The sequence below is a fragment of the Astyanax mexicanus genome, chromosome 2, assembly GCF_023375975.1.
Source record: "Astyanax mexicanus isolate ESR-SI-001 chromosome 2, AstMex3_surface, whole genome shotgun sequence".
Taxonomy (NCBI): Eukaryota; Metazoa; Chordata; class Actinopteri; order Characiformes; family Acestrorhamphidae; genus Astyanax; species Astyanax mexicanus.
The window spans coordinates 5,754,928-5,773,014 of record NC_064409.1 but is presented as its reverse complement, the minus strand read 5'-3'; the positions used below and the strand labels follow the sequence as shown (position 1 = coordinate 5,773,014).

General features: G+C 36.2%; 1 protein-coding gene across 3 annotated transcripts in view; it reads right to left on the bottom strand.

The window, feature by feature from the left end:
- sult4a1 (sulfotransferase family 4A, member 1) overlaps positions 1 to 18,087 on the bottom strand; it is a 282,375-nt gene extending 264,288 nt beyond the window's left edge. For 2 of the 3 annotated variants that reach the window (XR_007429993.1, XM_022671818.2), the window contains exons 1-6: positions 17,762 to 18,086; positions 12,512 to 12,642; positions 12,227 to 12,307; positions 11,239 to 11,365; positions 10,239 to 10,333; positions 4,464 to 4,602 (exon numbers count right to left, since the gene is read on the bottom strand). Coding sequence is in view for 1 of the 3 variants with exons in the window: in XM_022671818.2 (XP_022527539.1) it covers positions 4,464 to 4,602; positions 10,239 to 10,333; positions 11,239 to 11,365; positions 12,227 to 12,307; positions 12,512 to 12,642; positions 17,762 to 17,930 (742 nt within the window). In the remaining 2 variants the exon portion in view is untranslated. Of the gene's footprint in view, positions 1 to 635; positions 724 to 4,463; positions 4,603 to 10,238; positions 10,334 to 11,238; positions 11,366 to 12,226; positions 12,308 to 12,511; positions 12,643 to 17,761 lie in introns of all 3 variants that reach the window. The other variant, XR_007429994.1, reaches the window with a different exon arrangement.

Sequence of the window (18,087 nt, the reverse complement as noted above, 5' to 3'; positions counted from 1 at the left end):
GTTCAGATGTGACCATTATCGGCCTGTAGCCTGCTGCTAACCCCGGCTGGCACTCCTGAAGCAGCATTAGCATTAGCTGCTTAGCACAGTTAATGCTAGCTCTTTTGCCATTCAGAGGTGAGTATTATTGGCCTGTAGCCTGCGTGTTTACTGCATGTTAAAACAAGCTATGTGGGACACCGTGGCTTACCGAAACATTCAGGGTTCTACAGTGTAGCGCTGTCGGGTGGCAGTTAGCCACTAATGCTAATGCTGCTGCAGCCAGCCTTACTGTAAATAAACAGAAGCGCTTTACTCACCCAAATAAAGAGTTTTCAGGAGTTTTGTTTACTTAGCTTTGCTCAATTAAAAGAAAAAAAAATGGCGACACCCCTGTTCCTTACTAGTGTCTTATTATCTGATACGCCTTATGTATGAAAATAGACCAGAAAATAGGTGTTTATTAATAGAGCACTTTATAATCCAGTGCACCTTATAGTTCAAAAAATACGGTAATACATTACTTTCACTTTAATTAGTACATTAAAAGGACAAAACACACACACAACCTACAGCCTTCTACAGGTTAACATGTTCCTTCAAACACAAAGATTCTCTTCATCACGACAAGCAGTTTCCTCCTCCTCCGCACTCACCTTTTCTCTACCACTGCCTTTTGTTTATCTAAGACCCTACAGCATGCTCATCACTTCTCACCATCAAGTCAAGCAAAGAATCCATGCACTAAAGAAAAACAAAATAATGAGACACAAGAATCATGAAAGCACCAGAAAAAAGAGAAAATGATAAATCAATGCAATAAACAATGCAAACAATACAGTAAACAATGCAAACAATACAGTAAACAATGCAATTAAAACAAAATAAATTCACATCCAACATGATTTTTCTTATAAACAAAACAGAAACGTAAAAATTGTAGAAAATTAAATAACATAAAATCGTTTAAAATGATTAAAACCTCAGTCTGGATTCACTGTCTATGTACAGTAAAATATATGTAAAAGTTTTGATGAAGACAATTTTGTTCCAAAAGATTACACAAAAATTTAAAATATGCAATCAAAAATGCATATTAAATACATATAGAAACACAAAAATGGGTCAAATCAAAATGCAAAAAATACAAAATAATAAATAATTCCGCAAACTGCAAATATAACAAATTTCCTTTAGTTTCTTAAACTTTTGATTGCAGATTTTATTTTTTTGTACAACTTTTGTCACAAAATTTGCTCCATAGATTTTACTGTGTACGCGTTTTTTTATATATATTGTGACACCATGCCTAATTACATGCCACACTGAGAATATAATATGTTTTCAAAAGCACAAAAATAAAGGGTGAGTCATTTCCACCAAGCAGTACACTTCTCCACCACCTGACGGCAGTAAAGGACCAGAGGTGCTCATTTATACAGCTCTGGATAAAATTAAGAGACCACATTGTCATTTAGAGCATTTATTTGCAGAAAATGAGAAATGGCTAAAATATTAAAAAAAAAAGATGCAGAGCTTTCAGACCTCAAATAATGCAAAGAAAACAAGTTGCTATTGTTAAAGTTTTAAGAGTTCAGAAATCAATATTTGGTGGAATAACTCTGGTTTTTAACCACAGTTTTTTTTCATGCATCTTGGCATCACGTTCTCCTCCACCAGTCTTACACAATGCTTTTGGATAAGTTTATGCCACTTCTGGTGCAAAAATTGATTGATTCCTCTTGATTATATTCTAGAGGTTTTCAATTTGGTAAAATCAAAGAAACTCATAATTTTTAAGTGGTCTCTTATTTTTTGCCAGAGCTGTATATACCAAAACACTCTCAATCACATACACAAACATACATATACTGTACATACTGCAGTGTAGAGACTGCAGTAACTCCTCCCCTTACTCAGCTTATATAATCACCCTCTACACTGAGTCATACAGTGAATTTATAGCACATGCACACGACATCAACCTGCCTATACAGAGAGCTGCACATTCAGCTCGTTCAGCCAAAGGCCAAGCTGCTTTCTTTAATATGAAAAGAGTACAAATTAGCGCTGGGTGCTATACCAGTTCATATGGTATATATGGTATGCATTTTCCCATACCGCCATACCACTAGAGGCACTGTGGAGCGCTCCTGTCAAGCGTCACCAAAGAAGCACACAGAGCTCTAGATAACGCTAGCCAACAAGCTAACATACTGAAGTTTATTTATTTAATCAGCACATAAGATTAAACTCTATAAACCTTTATATATGAGGAAGTAACTATAGCCATTTTAAATGTAAATGTAAATGTAAATACTGTAGCTTGAAGGATCATTTTAATGCACACTGAACTGAATGTATTTATTAACTGTAGGAAGAAGAGAATTGTGGCTGATTTTAATACTGTAATGCCTTTAATGTCTTCAGAAAAAACATTATAAATTGATATTAAACTTGTGTCTAACTTGTGTGATAGAGCTTTTAAAATGTTTGAATATTTAAACATAAAAAAGCTCTATTTTAGTTCCATTTATAGTAATTATATTTTGGAAAAGAAGCCATGTTAAAGTTGTTGGCGTATCTTTTTTTTGTTTTAAAGGTCTCTTACTTACATTCTTTAGCTGTTTTTCTGCTAATAAAGTCTGATTTCTTGATATATTATGTAATTTTGTGGGACAAATTAAACCCAATAGTAATTAATGCCTTAATTTAAACTTAGACTTAGTCTTTGATATTATATGTACTCCTAACAGAACAGTAAATCTATATTAAACCTATATTAAAGCCCATTCATGCAAAAAAAAAAATATATATATAAAATAAAATAAAATAAAATAAAATTACCGTGATATATCGTGCAAGTACAAATGTGTGCAACCTCTGCTCTGAAAGCCTGAATTCTACTCAGACATGCACAGCAGGATGAATTGAGGCTAAGGTTCCAGACAGACTCTAATCATTGGGAAATGGTACGAACTGCAGACATGCACCTCTGTCCCCTGCCACTACTCCTTCCCACAATGTATATGACGTGAACAAGCAGCGGAAAGAATGTGGCGTGAGAGCCTCAGGGTCACGTCAGTTCACGTAGCACTGAGCCAGGGTCACAGTGTTCATGAAAACATTGCAGCAGAGCAAACCCTGTGCCTTCTGTTACAACAACCTGCCAAATCTACACGCTTCTCAATCAGTACAGTTTATTATACACTATTTCATTCACTATTGAGCCATTCCACCGAACCGGTGCCATTGGCTTGTTGTAATTCTTCCAAATTAAACTTATTTTTTTGTATCTGAATCTAATAACACATCTATTTAACCATTCAAAACATGTACTGGTCAATCTCAGTCAGCTTTACTTAATTTTTTACAAGGTTTCTAATCTGAAAATGGTTACAAAACTCATGTGGCATTTAAAAGGCTGTTTAAAAGCACGTCCACTAATTCCTAGGATTTTCTCCCAAGGAAGTCCAAAGAAATTTAAAGAAGTTGTGACTGCATATTGAAATAATTAATATATTTATGACAGAAATGTACTCCTGTTAATGTCACTCATTCCTGTTACTGGAACTCACTCACTCCTGTTAATGTCATTCACTCCTATTCCCTTTTTTATGTTTTAAGTAATAGGAATGAAAGTTACAGAAATTAGTTATTCGCATAGAATTAGCAAAACCATGAAATACAGCTAAATGGCATAGTACAGCTTCTCAGTCATAGTTAGAATAAGATCAAATATACATATACAAATGAGCGAACTTAATCTTGGTCTTTCCAAAAGTAGTTAAGTAGTTTTTAGTTAAGTAGTTTTTTAAGTAGTTTTGAATCTAGTACTTTTTTTGTACCCTTTTACTTAAAGAGTTAAAAGCTAGAGTTGATACTTCAACATTCACAAAAGTATTTTATTAAACCCTAGTATCTATACTTCTACCTGAGTGTGCTCAGCACAAGTATGTGGTGTATATCATCGCTGTGCAATGAAAAACACTTATCTCCAAAACAGCAACTTTACAGGAAAAAGAAAAAACCTTGTAAATTTTTAATGGAAGTCAATGTAAAAAGAGCTTATTTTAGGTCATCTTGAAGTATTTCTATTGGTCCATTCATCAAAAAATTGGCACAGTGTTAAGGACAGCTTATCTGTTAAAATTATGTAGTAAACTAAAAATCGACAAAAATGGAGGTTTTCATAGGACAGCGACAATATGGTTTCAGCTCAGTAAGTATTCATAATTAAACTGAGATGCAGAACTAAAAACTTGTAGGATGTAGAAATGTTGACTAAACTCTGCTGATTTAGCTCAAACGATGTTATGTAAGATGTTACTTAATTAATTAAGCTTTGGCCTGTTTTCGGGTTCTTTATGGTGTGCTGTGATTTGCCAAGCGAGGAATCGAACCCCTGTCTGGCAGCTACATTACCAATTACTTTAATCTGTCTTTTTTTTTTCTTTATCTATCTTTCTGTTTATGTCTCTCACCCCTGCAGATGGACAGAGCCTCTGAGTTGCAGCACTGCTCAATCAGCTGATTACAGCTCTCCACCATGCTCTCCAGTTGGGCCTTATCACAGGAGACGCCAAGAAACCGCGCCAGCTGCTCCACCAGCGTACCCAGGTCCTATAGAGATAGAGAGATAGAGAGAGAGAGAGAGAGAGAGAGAGAGAGTATGAGAAGAGAGAGAAGGAGAAAGAGAATGAAAGAAAATGAGAGAGAGAGCGAGAGAGAGAGAGCGAGAGAGAGAGAGAGAAAGAGAGAATAAAAGAATGAGAGGGAGAGAGATGCAGAATAAAAAAGGAAGAAAGAGGGAAAGAGATAGGGGAGAGAGAGATCAAAAGAAATAATGAGATAGAGAAAGAGAGAGAGAGAGAGAGAGAGAGAGAGAGAAAGAGAGAAAGGGGGGGAGAAAGAGTGTGAGAGAGAATGAAAGAAAAGGGGAGAGAGAGAGAAAGAAGGAGAGAAAGAATGTGAGAGAATGAAAGAGAGAGGAGAGAGAGAATGAAAGAAAGGAGAGAGAGAATGTGTGAGAGAGAGAATGAAAGAAAGAGAAGGAGAGAGAATGAAAGAGAAAAGAGAGAGAATGAAAGAAAAGGAGAGAGGAGAGAGGAAGAGAGAGAGGGAGAGAGGGAGGTAGCGATAGAGAACAAGAGAGAGAAAGAGAGAGAGAGAGAAGGAGAGAGAGAATGTGAGAGAGAGAATGAAAGAGAGAGAAGGAGAGAGAGAATGAAAGAAAAGGAGAGAGAGAGAGAGAGAGAGAGAGAAGGAAAGAGAGAATGTGAGAGAGAGAATGAAAGAAAAGGAGAGAGAGAGAGAGAGAGAGAGAGAGAGAGATAATTTAATAATTATGACTCACATATGGATTATTTATGCACAGACACTGAGATATAAGCAGCTTGCATAATTAAAGGGCTTCATTCCAAAAAATGGAATAAAAATGTGGGCCCACTGGTCAGATTTTTTGCAACTCTGAAGAGCTAATTTAATTAAATCAGGCATGTATTCTTTTTAACATTTTATGCAATTTTTTTTTTTATATTTTATTTTATTTTTTTTAATTGTATGCCAATTTTCTCCCCAATTTAGCTATGCCAGTTACTTCATACATGATACTGACGGGCATCCCCTTGGGAGTGACGTGGGAAGAGAGCGCCATCTACCCACCCAGAGACAGCAAGGCCAATTATGCTCTCTCAGACTCCAGCTGCTGATGGCGAGCAGCATGAATGGGATTCGAAACTGCAGTCTCCTGATAATAGTGGCAGCACTTTAGTCCACTGAACCACTCCAAGCCCACCAATTTAATTGTTATTTATACAATATTTTTGTCTTTTTTTGGGTTAAAAAAAACGGAACAGAGCACCATGCAAAATTGCCTGAAAAATGTGTGGATAGGCCATAAAATAAGCTGCTTACTTCTGATGACATGTATAATCTAAATAAATGGATCAAAAATGCATTGGAACTAAATCAATGTACAGAAAGGGAATGGAATACCTAAAAGAGAATGTTTTTGGTATGTACTCTTTTTGTTTAAATGTCAAATTTTAATGGAAATTATATATTATACACAGTTATATACAGTTTCTTTGATTTTACCAAACTAAAAAATCTCTAGAATATAATCAAGAGGAAGATGGATGATCACAAGCCATCAAACCAAACTGAACTGCTTGAATTTTTGCACCAGGAGTAAAGGCATAAAGTTATCCAAAAGCAGTGTGTAAGACTGGTGGAGGAAAACATGCCAAGATGCATGAAAAAACTGTGATTAAAAACCAGGGTTAACTTTATGAATATGAAATAGTTTTCTTTGCATTATTTGAGATCTGAAAGATCTTAATCTTTTTTGAGAGTTTGGTATGGAAGATGACATTTAACAAGCCTTCTATAGACAGAAGATCAGCATCGGCAGTTTCATTCTGAGGCAAAATAACAGGGTTTTTCACCCAAGCAAAGTCAGATAGTTACTTATTTCAACATCAAACAACAACATAAACTACTGAATTGGCTCCTTTACTGACAGCATGCACTTGAGCTGACATGGACAAGTTTGTGCAATGTATGGATTCAGGGATCCGGGGTGGTCAGACAGGCGCAAAAGTCCAACACAGTTATCTGCTTTCCCAGACCTACTAAACCTTGCACACATCAGGTGAGCTAAATCAGGTGTGCTTAAACAGGATGAGCGCAAAACTGTGCAGAAACAAAAATATCCAATGTTAGTTAACAAATGATGCATTAGAGCCTGCTGCTTACAGGAACTAACCCTTCACCTAACTTTATTAAATAACATTAAGCTTATTTAACTATTTAAATTAAATATATCTGTGTTGGCAACTACTCTGCACTACTGCATGTGCTTAGTTTAACTAAGAACGGGGTCTACTGAGAAAGTCTGCAGGGGTTTTAACCTGATGTTGGTCATGTTATTTACATATTGGGTGTTTCCTTCCACTTATCACTCACCATCAGTGTGTAGTCATTCCCCACAGGCTGCTTTATATACTGTGTGTGTTATATAATACATAATATTTGCTTGGATTTATTGTTATAGGCTATAAGAGCAAGTTACTATGTTTTGTGTTGCTGAGTGTATATAGACAATATGCTGACTGGGTCCAGCTGGTCACATATGTGTTACTGCCAGCTTACATGACTGACAATAAGACAGATATTTTAAATGAACAAAAATGCCCACTAAATGAATTTGACTACTGTCTTTGACACAACTTAATATTTTAAAGGAGAACTCTGGTGTAAAATTAACTTTGGGTGTGGTAAAACATGATAAAAAGTACTAATCTTTGTTGAATAGCCCACCTCTGCTCTCCTACAGCATTCGGAGATCCAGTAATTTTGTACTTTTTACCCATCACTTTGTACAACAGTCCTCCTTACTAGAATCTGGAGAGCCCTGACATTTAAAATGAGGCATTATTAACTTAAAAAGAGCACAAGAAGTTTATTTAAAAACACTGTGTACATCCCATAGCGCTTCTTTGTAGCTCTGGGCGCCGCCATCACTGTACTAATAATGACAGACATATATATATATATATATATATATATATATATACATATACACATAGACTCTGCATAGCCAAGCTCCTGTCATAGCAGGTGTCTGTCATTATCAGTACAATGATGGCGGCACACAGAGCTGAAATCTAGCAGCACAGGATGTAAACAGTGTTTTTAATAAGCTTCTTGTGCACTTTTTAAACTTATTAATGCCTCGTTTTAAATGTCAGAGCTCTTTATTAGGGGCAAAATATGCCCCGATACGGCCGTTGTATAGAGTGTGTGGAAGATTATAAAATAATAAGCTTAGCTTTTAAAATAATCATGCTAGCCAAAGCCTTAATCTATAATTAAAACACATATTACACAAATATATCTATGTAAGCTATAAATCTGTATTGTACTAATCATTAATCATTGAATCACGTAGTTACTAAAACCACACGTACACACATGTATTATTTTGATTCATATTAGCAGCAGTGACCTTTCCATGGGCCGACTGAGAAAACCGGCTTCCTCTTTTTACTGGTAAACATCTTGAGGTTACAGAGGTAAGCAGACTAAAAGAGTTCCTCTTTTACTCCTAGGCTCTAGGAAGAGTTCCTCTTTTACTCCTACGCTCTAGGAAAAGGTCAACATAGGAGAGCTAGATTAAAAGCCACTAAATAACATACATTTTCTAACCTTGCATTTAAAGATTGCGTCTACAAAATTATACATGCAGCTTCAAGCCTTGTTAAAGATATACTAACTAATTAATCTTACTGTAGGTGTAGTAGAACTAATTAATCCTACTGTAGATGTAGTACAATTATTATCAATAAAAGAGAGTATGAATTAAGAGGAACCGTGCCTTGTTGACCTTAAGACATGTCGCAAAGGGGAAAAATGATTCTCCCTTGTCACCTTGGCAAGGGAAGTTGACCACCTACGATCTCTCAGAAGCAAAGGTCAAGACAGCTTTCGGGTTCCTAAAGAAAGTCTGGAAAACTGAAGTATACCATATTTGGAAAGATAAGCATAAAAATGAGAAGCCACCTAGCAACCAGGTACGTCACAAAAGGGTATACGTCACAAAAGGGTATAAGAGATGGAGTCAGAAATGCCGAGGTTCAGAAGAACTCGGGGCGACATGCCTGTAATGTTCTTCCCAGATCTGAAATGTTCTTCCCAGATATCTGAAATAAATCATACTTGTTCACTCTCAATCTCCGTGTCGTCTGAATCCTTGGATCAACGAACATGCAACACAAAAGCTAAGACAGCTTATTCTACAAGTGCTGGGCAAAAAGCACAAAATTACTGTATCTCAGAAAGCTGTAGGAAAGCGGAGGTGGGCTATTTAACTAAAGGAAGTACTTTTTATCATGTTTTACTACAACAAAAGTCAATTTTACATCGGAGTTCTCCTTTAATTTGATCCTAAAGGACAGTTAGCAGAACTTATAATACACATTTCATAGAACTACCATAAGGCCAGCTAAAAATATGAAGCGAACTTTTAAGTTTGGTGAGGATTAATATTAGATTTTTCTATACACATGAATAATGAATGATCTGAACTAAAGATTTAGATTTGGCACAACTAATGGTGGGTTTCTTAAAAAATCTAAAGTTTGAGTTTGAGCCCCAAAGTTTATTTAGAGTTTTCTCAACTTTTTCTCTTTTCTACCATTTCTACTATTTTTCCAGTTAAGATTGCTGCTTAAGTTGCACTCTGTCTCCTGGTTCTATGTGTCCTGCTTTCTTTTAATACATTACTAAATGAATGAAAGTCATATAAATACTTTTCGTCAATATATTTTTCCACTTGTAAGGCTATGAAACAATGCACTATTTTTAACATTTTTTAAATAAAATGTAATTTACATAAGTAGACCATTTTAACCTTTTAGACAGTTCCATATATAATGCATATTGTCACAACAGCAAAACAGACAACAGAGGAACAGCCTGTTCTTTTTCAGCTGTTTATACTGACCTATAGGAACTGTCCATTAGAGTCTGTCATTTGAGCTGGGCTACCACATGTGAGTTGAGTATCTGTGTGTGTGTATATGTGAGGGGGGGGGGGGTGTCTGTACTGAACTTTGTACCTTTTTTGCTATAGATACATCTCAATAGATAGAGTATATATCTCAATAGATAGAAACTCCAACTTAACAGATATCATAATTACACATTGAACAATTTCACACCAAACCCCAGCTTTTAGCAACCCACTGTACTTAAGATTGCTATAATATTAATCTAGAATTTAAATTGCATTTTTGCATTTACTGCATTTATCTGACGCTCTTATCCAGAGCGACTTACAAAGTTTTTATTTATTTATTTATTATTTTTTCTTATATTACAGGAGGTGGGCCAATGTAGTGTTAGGACTCTTGCCCAATGACTCTAATGTGTACTGGAATCGAACCACAGTCTCCCACACAATGTGGTGGTTAGCTCACTGGAAATTAGTGGTGTTATCCACTCCGCCACACCAACCACCAAGCTCACAACATACTTATGTCCTTCTGAACGCATTTTTGGTTGCGTTCAGAAGGATATAAGTATGTTGTGAGCTTGTGGAGGTCATACATTTGGCCTGTAAGTGTCTGGAAGGGATTTACAGCCTTAATACAGTATATAGAGTTTGAGCTCTGGTCTTTGTGAAGTCTGAGCAGATATGGGTTATTATACATTCTAAAGAAGAAGCTGCAGGAAGAAAAAAAAGGTATCAGTACCTTGTACATATCTTCATGTTTCAGAAAGAGAACGTTGGAGTCCATGCGATGCTCCCAGAACTCCTGAACATGCTCAAACCAGGAGCCGTATCCTACTGCAGACACAAAAGAGACAAAGAGAGAATAGGAGATAAAAGGTCTTGGTCAGTACTGTCTTCATTTTGGTACTTAGGCAATTGTTTTAAGTTAAAGTAGCAGCATTATGAAACATTTTGCAAAATATTTACCTTAAAATAACATAATATTAATATTTTTCTGCATTTAAAATGTAAAAGCAGATCAGAACTCCTCATATGAATTACCCAAATAAGTCATATTTTGTTTTATTACTCTTTTTATTACTCATTTTTTAGTGACGATTAAGTATCTCTCAGCTTGTCCAAGAATGCATGTGTAAAATGTGTCCTTAGTGCAAATTACACTTCCCAACTGCAGGGAGAGCCCACACTGTAAACCCCCAATTAATTTGAACTTAAACAAATTAAGTCGGTTTATGTAAAATTGGATATATCCAAACATTACTCAACTATTATAAATTAAGTAAACATTTGTGGGCATGTATACATTCAAGTGGAGACCTTTGAGTTGAGTCAACTTTTCAAGTTTAGTCTGTTGGGACAACTATTTACATTCTGACACTCACTATCAGTGTGTAGTCATTTCCCCCTGAAGCCACAAGTGTGAATATTTATAAAATAAATATTTAAGTAAAATGGACTTTTTTTTACAAAGTAGAAAGAAAGCAAAAATCAATTATTTATTTGGAACACAAGATACTAAGTAGAATTTGTATAATAATGAATTGGTATAGCAAAAATAAAAAAGTACCATTTAGTTGTAATAACTTGATTTTAGTTTGAGGTTTTATTTATACAAACTCAAGTTTTCATTTGCCATTACTTTGGCAATAAATTGAGCCTTAAAAAGTTAATTACTCAGTAAAAGTGAAGTTTCCTTTCCCTCTGCATATATTATATTTAAATGCATACTGTCTACTCACACTTCTCATTCATAAAGCGCCGACAGAACTCCTGGAAGGTCCCGCGGTAGCTCATGGTTCTTAAAGAACGGTGAAACTGGTAGTAGGACACTACCAGGTCTTTAGGATTCCTGGCCATGTAGATTACCTGCAGAACAAAAGAAAAAAGTCACTAGTACCGTAGTATCTTACTGGTAAAACACTAAGGGTCCTATCCTATCCCCTGCACACGGCATGTCGCAATGCTCTTGGCCAACTTAGACCCCGTCAACAGTCTATTTTCACGCCTTTTGCCTAGGGTGATGTCGATTAGCATAAGGCATCTGTGAGCTGATGTATCGGAACCGAGTCGCTGCGCTTTCCTCCGAGTGTTGTGATGCTACTCTGCAATGCTGCATCAGCAGCAGTTGGAAAAGAGTCTGACTTCACATGAGTCGGAGGAGGTGTGTGCTAGTCTTCACCCTCCTGGTGTTGGGGCATCACTACTAATGGGAGATATGCAGCTGACTAACTGCTGAATGGGTGGGACAATTGGCTAATTGGCTAATCTAAATTGGGAGAAAATGGAAAAAATATATTATTTATTATTAATAAATTATAATTTATTTAATATACAGTGGTATTACCCAATATAAATATTATATATGACCATTTAAAGAACAAATCATATAAACAGATTAACAGTTAATAGATAGATAAATAAATAATTAAATACATTAGTTAAGAGAAAAAGGTAATTGTTTCATTTATATACATTTCCTAGATTTAAAAAAATGGTTTGAAATGAAATTTAAAATGGGTGTCTTTTTTTCTGAAAGGTGAAAACTCTTCAACTTCAATTATTCTTTGATGTTCAATCTTGCTGTGACAAGATGTTACAGAATATCTATATTATTCATTAAGATTATACATATTTAATATCTAATGTAAAATGAAAGCAGATCAGACTGTCAATAATAACTACAGTAGATTATAGTTTATGGGTTAATCTCCAGGCTTCAGTGCTCACCTTGCCCTCTCCGTTGTGCATGGCCGTGGGGAGGAAGCGGTAGGGTAAGTGACTTTTGATCAGGCGAGGGGATGTCAGCTCCTGCAGCGTCAAACAAAAATAAAAACCGCAATATTAGTTCAGCTCAGTTTGTTATTAGTTCACCCTCAGTTTGCATAAGCTCAAGGTTGAGCTCTCTGACCTGCTGTTACTCAGTCTCTGGTGTTGTGAGTAGAGTGTTTGCTCTTCTGTATCAATAAGAATGCGTGTCTGTATGTGTATATAAGCAAATATTGATATACATACCTGGATAATTTCTAAACCTGGCTGAGGATACTCCAACACTGGAAGCTGCTCATCAATATTCATGAGTCCGATCTCATCTGGGTCCGCCCCCTGGCTCACTAGATACACTACCTCCTGCAGCAAACTTGTGCCTTTGTAAACATGAAAGAGAAAAAGACAAAAGTATGCAGTAAAATGGGTTAAATTGCATAAACTCAGGAGGACTTCGGTGAAAAATATTTCACACTTCTACTCAGTGATAAAACTCATTAGTTAAAAAAAACAGGAGGACCAGTGAGTTTTTTTGGCTTTCACGGTCACATGACATTGTGTTCAGTAGCTCCTCCGTTTCCACTCGCTGAGGTGTTTACATGGATCTCCGTAGAAATGCGTGCCCAAAGTGTAACTATGGTGCGCAGCAGTGGACAAAAAGCTATTTTATTAAATGTGAGGTGATTTAACTCAGAGATGTGGATCCGACTGGACTAAAATTACCAGAGGACCACCACAAATTTTAGCGGAACATAATTCTTCAGATAATTTTCTCAGAGGACGTCTGAGGAAAAACACACACATGGTCGTTCCGGACGGAAGTAAAATTACAGAGAATCCCCATAAAAGAGAAAATTAACCCAGAACCCCCTGATAACGGCGTTACACCATTACTTTTTTTTAGTAACGATTAATCTAACTAATTACTCTGACTGTCACTATAGCGCCGTTACCATTTCCGACAGCCCATTACTGCGCATTACTTTAGCCGCTCAATTACCTTTTTTTTTTACTTCGTGCATACAGACAAAGGTGCAAGTGTGTGTGTGTGCGTTGTGTGTGTGAGTCACAAGGGAGAGGTGCTGAGAGGATGCTGTCGTGCACTCTATTTATCTGGCTTATCAGAGAAGGTGTGTTACAGGGGTGATTAGCACAAAAGTAAAGCAATAGTTACTTTTACTGGTAACTAGTTACTTTTATAGTGTAGTAACTCAGTTACTTTTTTGGAGAAGTAACTAGTAACTATAACTAATGACTTTTTCAAAGTAACGTGCCCAACACTGTTCATAGAGGACTCACTTATTGGCTGTAGAATTTAACAGTCATTCTCGGACTGACGTTGAAGACAGAATGAGTCAATAATAATAAGAGTTTTAGCGTCATGCAGCGTTATATCTTCACACATTTAGACACAAAGTCAAGCACCCAACATACCCAGCACAAACAAACCCACACAAGCAGAAGAAAGTGGACGGTACAGGCTGGAACAGACAGTTTGGAAAAAGAGCTTGCGTGCTGAGGCCTTCCTAGAACGCTTCATTCCTGGATGTCCCTACTCAATGACGCTCTTTCATGAAATGAAGCAGAAACCTGTTACTAAATCGTTACTGAGAAACAGTTCAGGCATTCTTGGAAAAAGCTGAAAGAAATACAATTGGAAGTTCACTGACACAAAGACCCTGCAACTAATTGTGCTACAGTGCTTTAATAAACATATGAGACAGTTTTAAGTGTTTAAATGTTCAGATATTTACTTTAAAAAGCTTTAAGAATAGCGTAATAGTAAATACTTACAGATAAGAACACTGTGAAGAATTGAATCCCTAGAATTAAATTACTGGAATCTGGTCTACCCTCCAGACACTCGTAAAACAATGGTTTACAAGATTAAGCCTTGTCCCATGATAATAATGCTCTGTTTTTACGATTAAACTAATAAACAATTTAACCTATTTTCCCCTGCATGTTGGTATCAGGTGACAAAAACAAATAAATAATGTTTTATAAGCCACCGACAGTCATTATATTTGGATGGAAGATAAAAAAAGAAAAACAAACATTTTCTCATTTCCATAGCCCACATTTTTTTGGCTTATAATGTGCACTTAAAAAAACTTTAATTTTCCAAAAAATCATCGTCAGTGAGCCTTATAATTTGTTGCCTTATGTTTGAATTCTATCAGTCAGGTTAAGATTAAGAAGCAGTAAAGCTACTTTGCTAAAGTACAGTCTTATAAAGGTGAGTTTTTAGCTAAGTTTCTCCAGCACTTAGGCTGGGTGCAGCAGCATTAGCGTTAGCCGCTAACCACAGAGCTAGCTCTTTCTCTATTTAGAGGTTAATGCTAATGCTGCTGCACCCAGCCCTAGTGCTGGAGAAACTTCACTGAAAACTCTCCCTTAGACAAAATATTGGAAATCTGAGCTTACTGTAAATAAACTAAAGCATTTTTCTCAAACAAAAAAACAGTTTTTTAGGAAAAAAAATATGTGTAGAGTAACATCCAGCGCTTGTTTTTCGAGAATTACAGTAAAACATGGCGACACACTTGCTCACTTTGATGAAGGCTACTTACTAGTGTTGCTTAATGCGCTGTATAATCAAGGGCACTTTATGTATGAAAACAGACCAGAAAATAGACATTCATTTATTGTCTATAAAATACAGCACATAGTATGATATGGGTCATGTTTAATAGGCACATAAAACAGGCACATAAAATGGAAAAAAAAGGTTGATTTACTAAAGACTTGAGTATAAAGAAAAAAATTATTTGCTATATGTAAACTGCATTGTTGTCTACAACGACTTTATTTGCCCTCTGTTCTTCTCCCTGCCCTCTCTGCCCTGCACTTTCTGTCTTATCTGTCTGCCTTTGTCTCTGACTCTTCTGGTTCATTTATAAACTCTGCTGTGTCTATTCACTCAGGCTGTGGTTGGACTGGACTGTGTGGAGAGCAGACTCGGGGGAGTCGGGCTATTTTCCTTCCTCTACTCTACTCATATTAAATGTGCAGGTGATGGAAGAAATGCTGAGAGCACACGTTAATGTATCTGCAGTTTTTGCTCGGCCTATAAATCTAATCACACGTTTTCAGCCGTGTCAGCTGTGCCTTTACTGCACGGCTTTGCACCAACACTCTGTGATGTAAGAGGACATGGAAAAAAGGATGTTGTTGTTGCTGTGTGTAAACAAAACAAAGACAAGTGTATGATAAACAGCAGGTTCTTTTAAAAAGAAATTATCTATGCGACATTCAGACCTCTAAAGTCTAGTGTTATTCTCTATTTTCCCAATTTTTTCCTCTATTACACTGTGTTGGGTGGAGACCTTCTGTTTTGTATTATGTCCACTGGTCGCCACAGTGACACCAGAACACTTAATTAACCACCTTGACAAAAATGCATCTTTGTTTTAAGGTATTTTGACAACATTTACAATAGTATAATGTCAGTTGAACCAGCTGGGACACAACCAACCTTTAACGTTGAAACGTGGTTAAAATATGACCAAAGAAATTTAACATTTAATGTTCAATGGTTGTGCTAACGTTGAAATTTTTATGCTGAATCAACGTTATGTCCTCAACCTCCTGCCTTTTGAATAAACATTTTACATTTCATCACCATATAATTTCTAAAAACAGTTGGATGGAGGAATGAAACAGTGTTTTACTTCTATTTGAAGTAATTGCTTTTTAATTTAACATAATTTTCATGTTCTGTTAGTTTTACTGTTTGAGTGTTTTTGAGATCAGATGTTGAATCAGATTGGTAGTGGCGGGTAACTTTCGTTATACTCAGCTTTACTACAGTGATGTAATTTTATTGTTAACACTTTGTTAACCATAGGATTTCCTAATTTTAGTGAGCTATGGTTTATTAAAGGTTAAACATATGACGTTGAAACAATGTTGCTATATCAACGTTCATTCACTTTTCTCAATCAACAGTTGATTCATTTATTCAACGTTGAAATGCCAGCTAGGGATGTTAATAAGGAGCTAGATGTACTATCACGGCTAGTTTCCATATTTTTCATCACGAGTTTTATCATTTTTACATGTCTATTTGCACCCCTCCTTTGCGAAGTATTGCCAACCTTTCTGTTGCATACTAAGTTGCATTCTCCTGTGGATTCTCATTTGGATTGATTGGTGATCACAAGCCATCAAACCAAGCTGAACTGCTTGAATTTCTGCACCAAGGGTAAAGGCATAAAGTTATCCAAAAGCAGTGTGTAAGACTGGTGGAGGAGAACATGATGCCAAGATGCATGAAAACTGTGATTAAAAAACAGGGTTATTCTACCAAATATTGATTTCCGAACTCTTAAAACTTTATGAATATGAACTTGTTTTCTTTGCATTATTTGAGGTATAGTTTATAGAATAAAACAACAGAAACTGATTCAGAAACTGAAGTAGTCTCTTCATTTTTTCCAGAGCTGCATGTATGATAAAAAGGGCAAAAACAAAATACATCTGTAGGGGGAGCAAATACTTTTCACAACACTGTATTTTCATAAGGCACTGTAACATTCACATTCAGTATATGTAACTGGATTTAAATCATGATATGGACATTGAATTCAAGCGATAATAATAATAATTTCTCCAATTTAAAATATGAATTTGTTCTATAAGCAAAAAGTTTTTTTATATATAAACATGAAGGTGATGTCAAAATAAAGCAAATCTTTAGAGGTCTTTTAGATCACTAATCACTAATATCTCAATCTTAGCTCCAGGTCTGGGTGTTATGAAGTGTTAGCGCAGAGGGCGGGGTTTGGCGGAAAACGGGTGTGAAACAAAATCAGAATTACGCCTCATTTCGCCGTTTGTCAACACTGCCTCTCTGCAGCAGGCCTTCACCATTCTTTCCATTTTTTCATATAGTTTCCATGTTAAAGCTTACAATAATGCACATATAAATTATTGTCTGACCTCAGAATTAAATAATAAACTTATTTCTATTCTCCAGCTTTAAAAACGCATTATTATTGTTAATATCTGTTCGTTTCCAGTCACACTGTACCCATAGGCCTGGATCCAGGAGACTCAATCACCCAAAATAATCCACTGATTAATGAATTAATGTGCGTTTTTCAGACATATATTTGTGTGCGTTGCGTGTGTGTGTTTTAAGGAGTTTATATTCCACCAACAGAGAAATAAATATGAATGAATAAAGATATTATTTTTTCACCATATAGCTTAAAAGCACTGCGTCAGAACCAAACCAAAACAAAACAAAATTCTGCATTAAATTATCCAATTCAATTCAACAGGGATGATCAAATGAATAATAATACATCTAGGAAGCTGATGTTTTCTGACAGGTGATGGGTTTAGTTTGAATTATGGAGTTATATTATGGTTCTATAGATATAAATACGTATTTTAACAGCACGAAGCAAAAGAGTGGCGCCGATATGAATGCATACATAAAGTACGAGTGCGTTTTATAATGATATAAAGGAAAACAGAGCAGAGTTTTACCTGATTTGGGGTAAGTAACGATCCATATGTCGCTACTTCGCAGGGAGAAGTTGGCGATCTCGTCCATCTTCCCTCTGCAGAAAGGAGGCAGGCGAACTCCATGATGCTCGAAGTATTTGCTCTCGTACTCTATCGGCGTGCTCGGTGTGTCCACCTCGCTCTCTGCCATCTTCAGAGCCGCAGAGATCGAACAACACAATTTTTAGGGTTTTTTGCCGCGTTTAAAGAAAAATAGGCATTTAATTTCGGCTGGTCTCGACGCGTTGGCGCAGACGTGCAGCTCTGAGAAGCGCCTGGACCTTCAGCCAATCAGGTTGGCCCGTGGT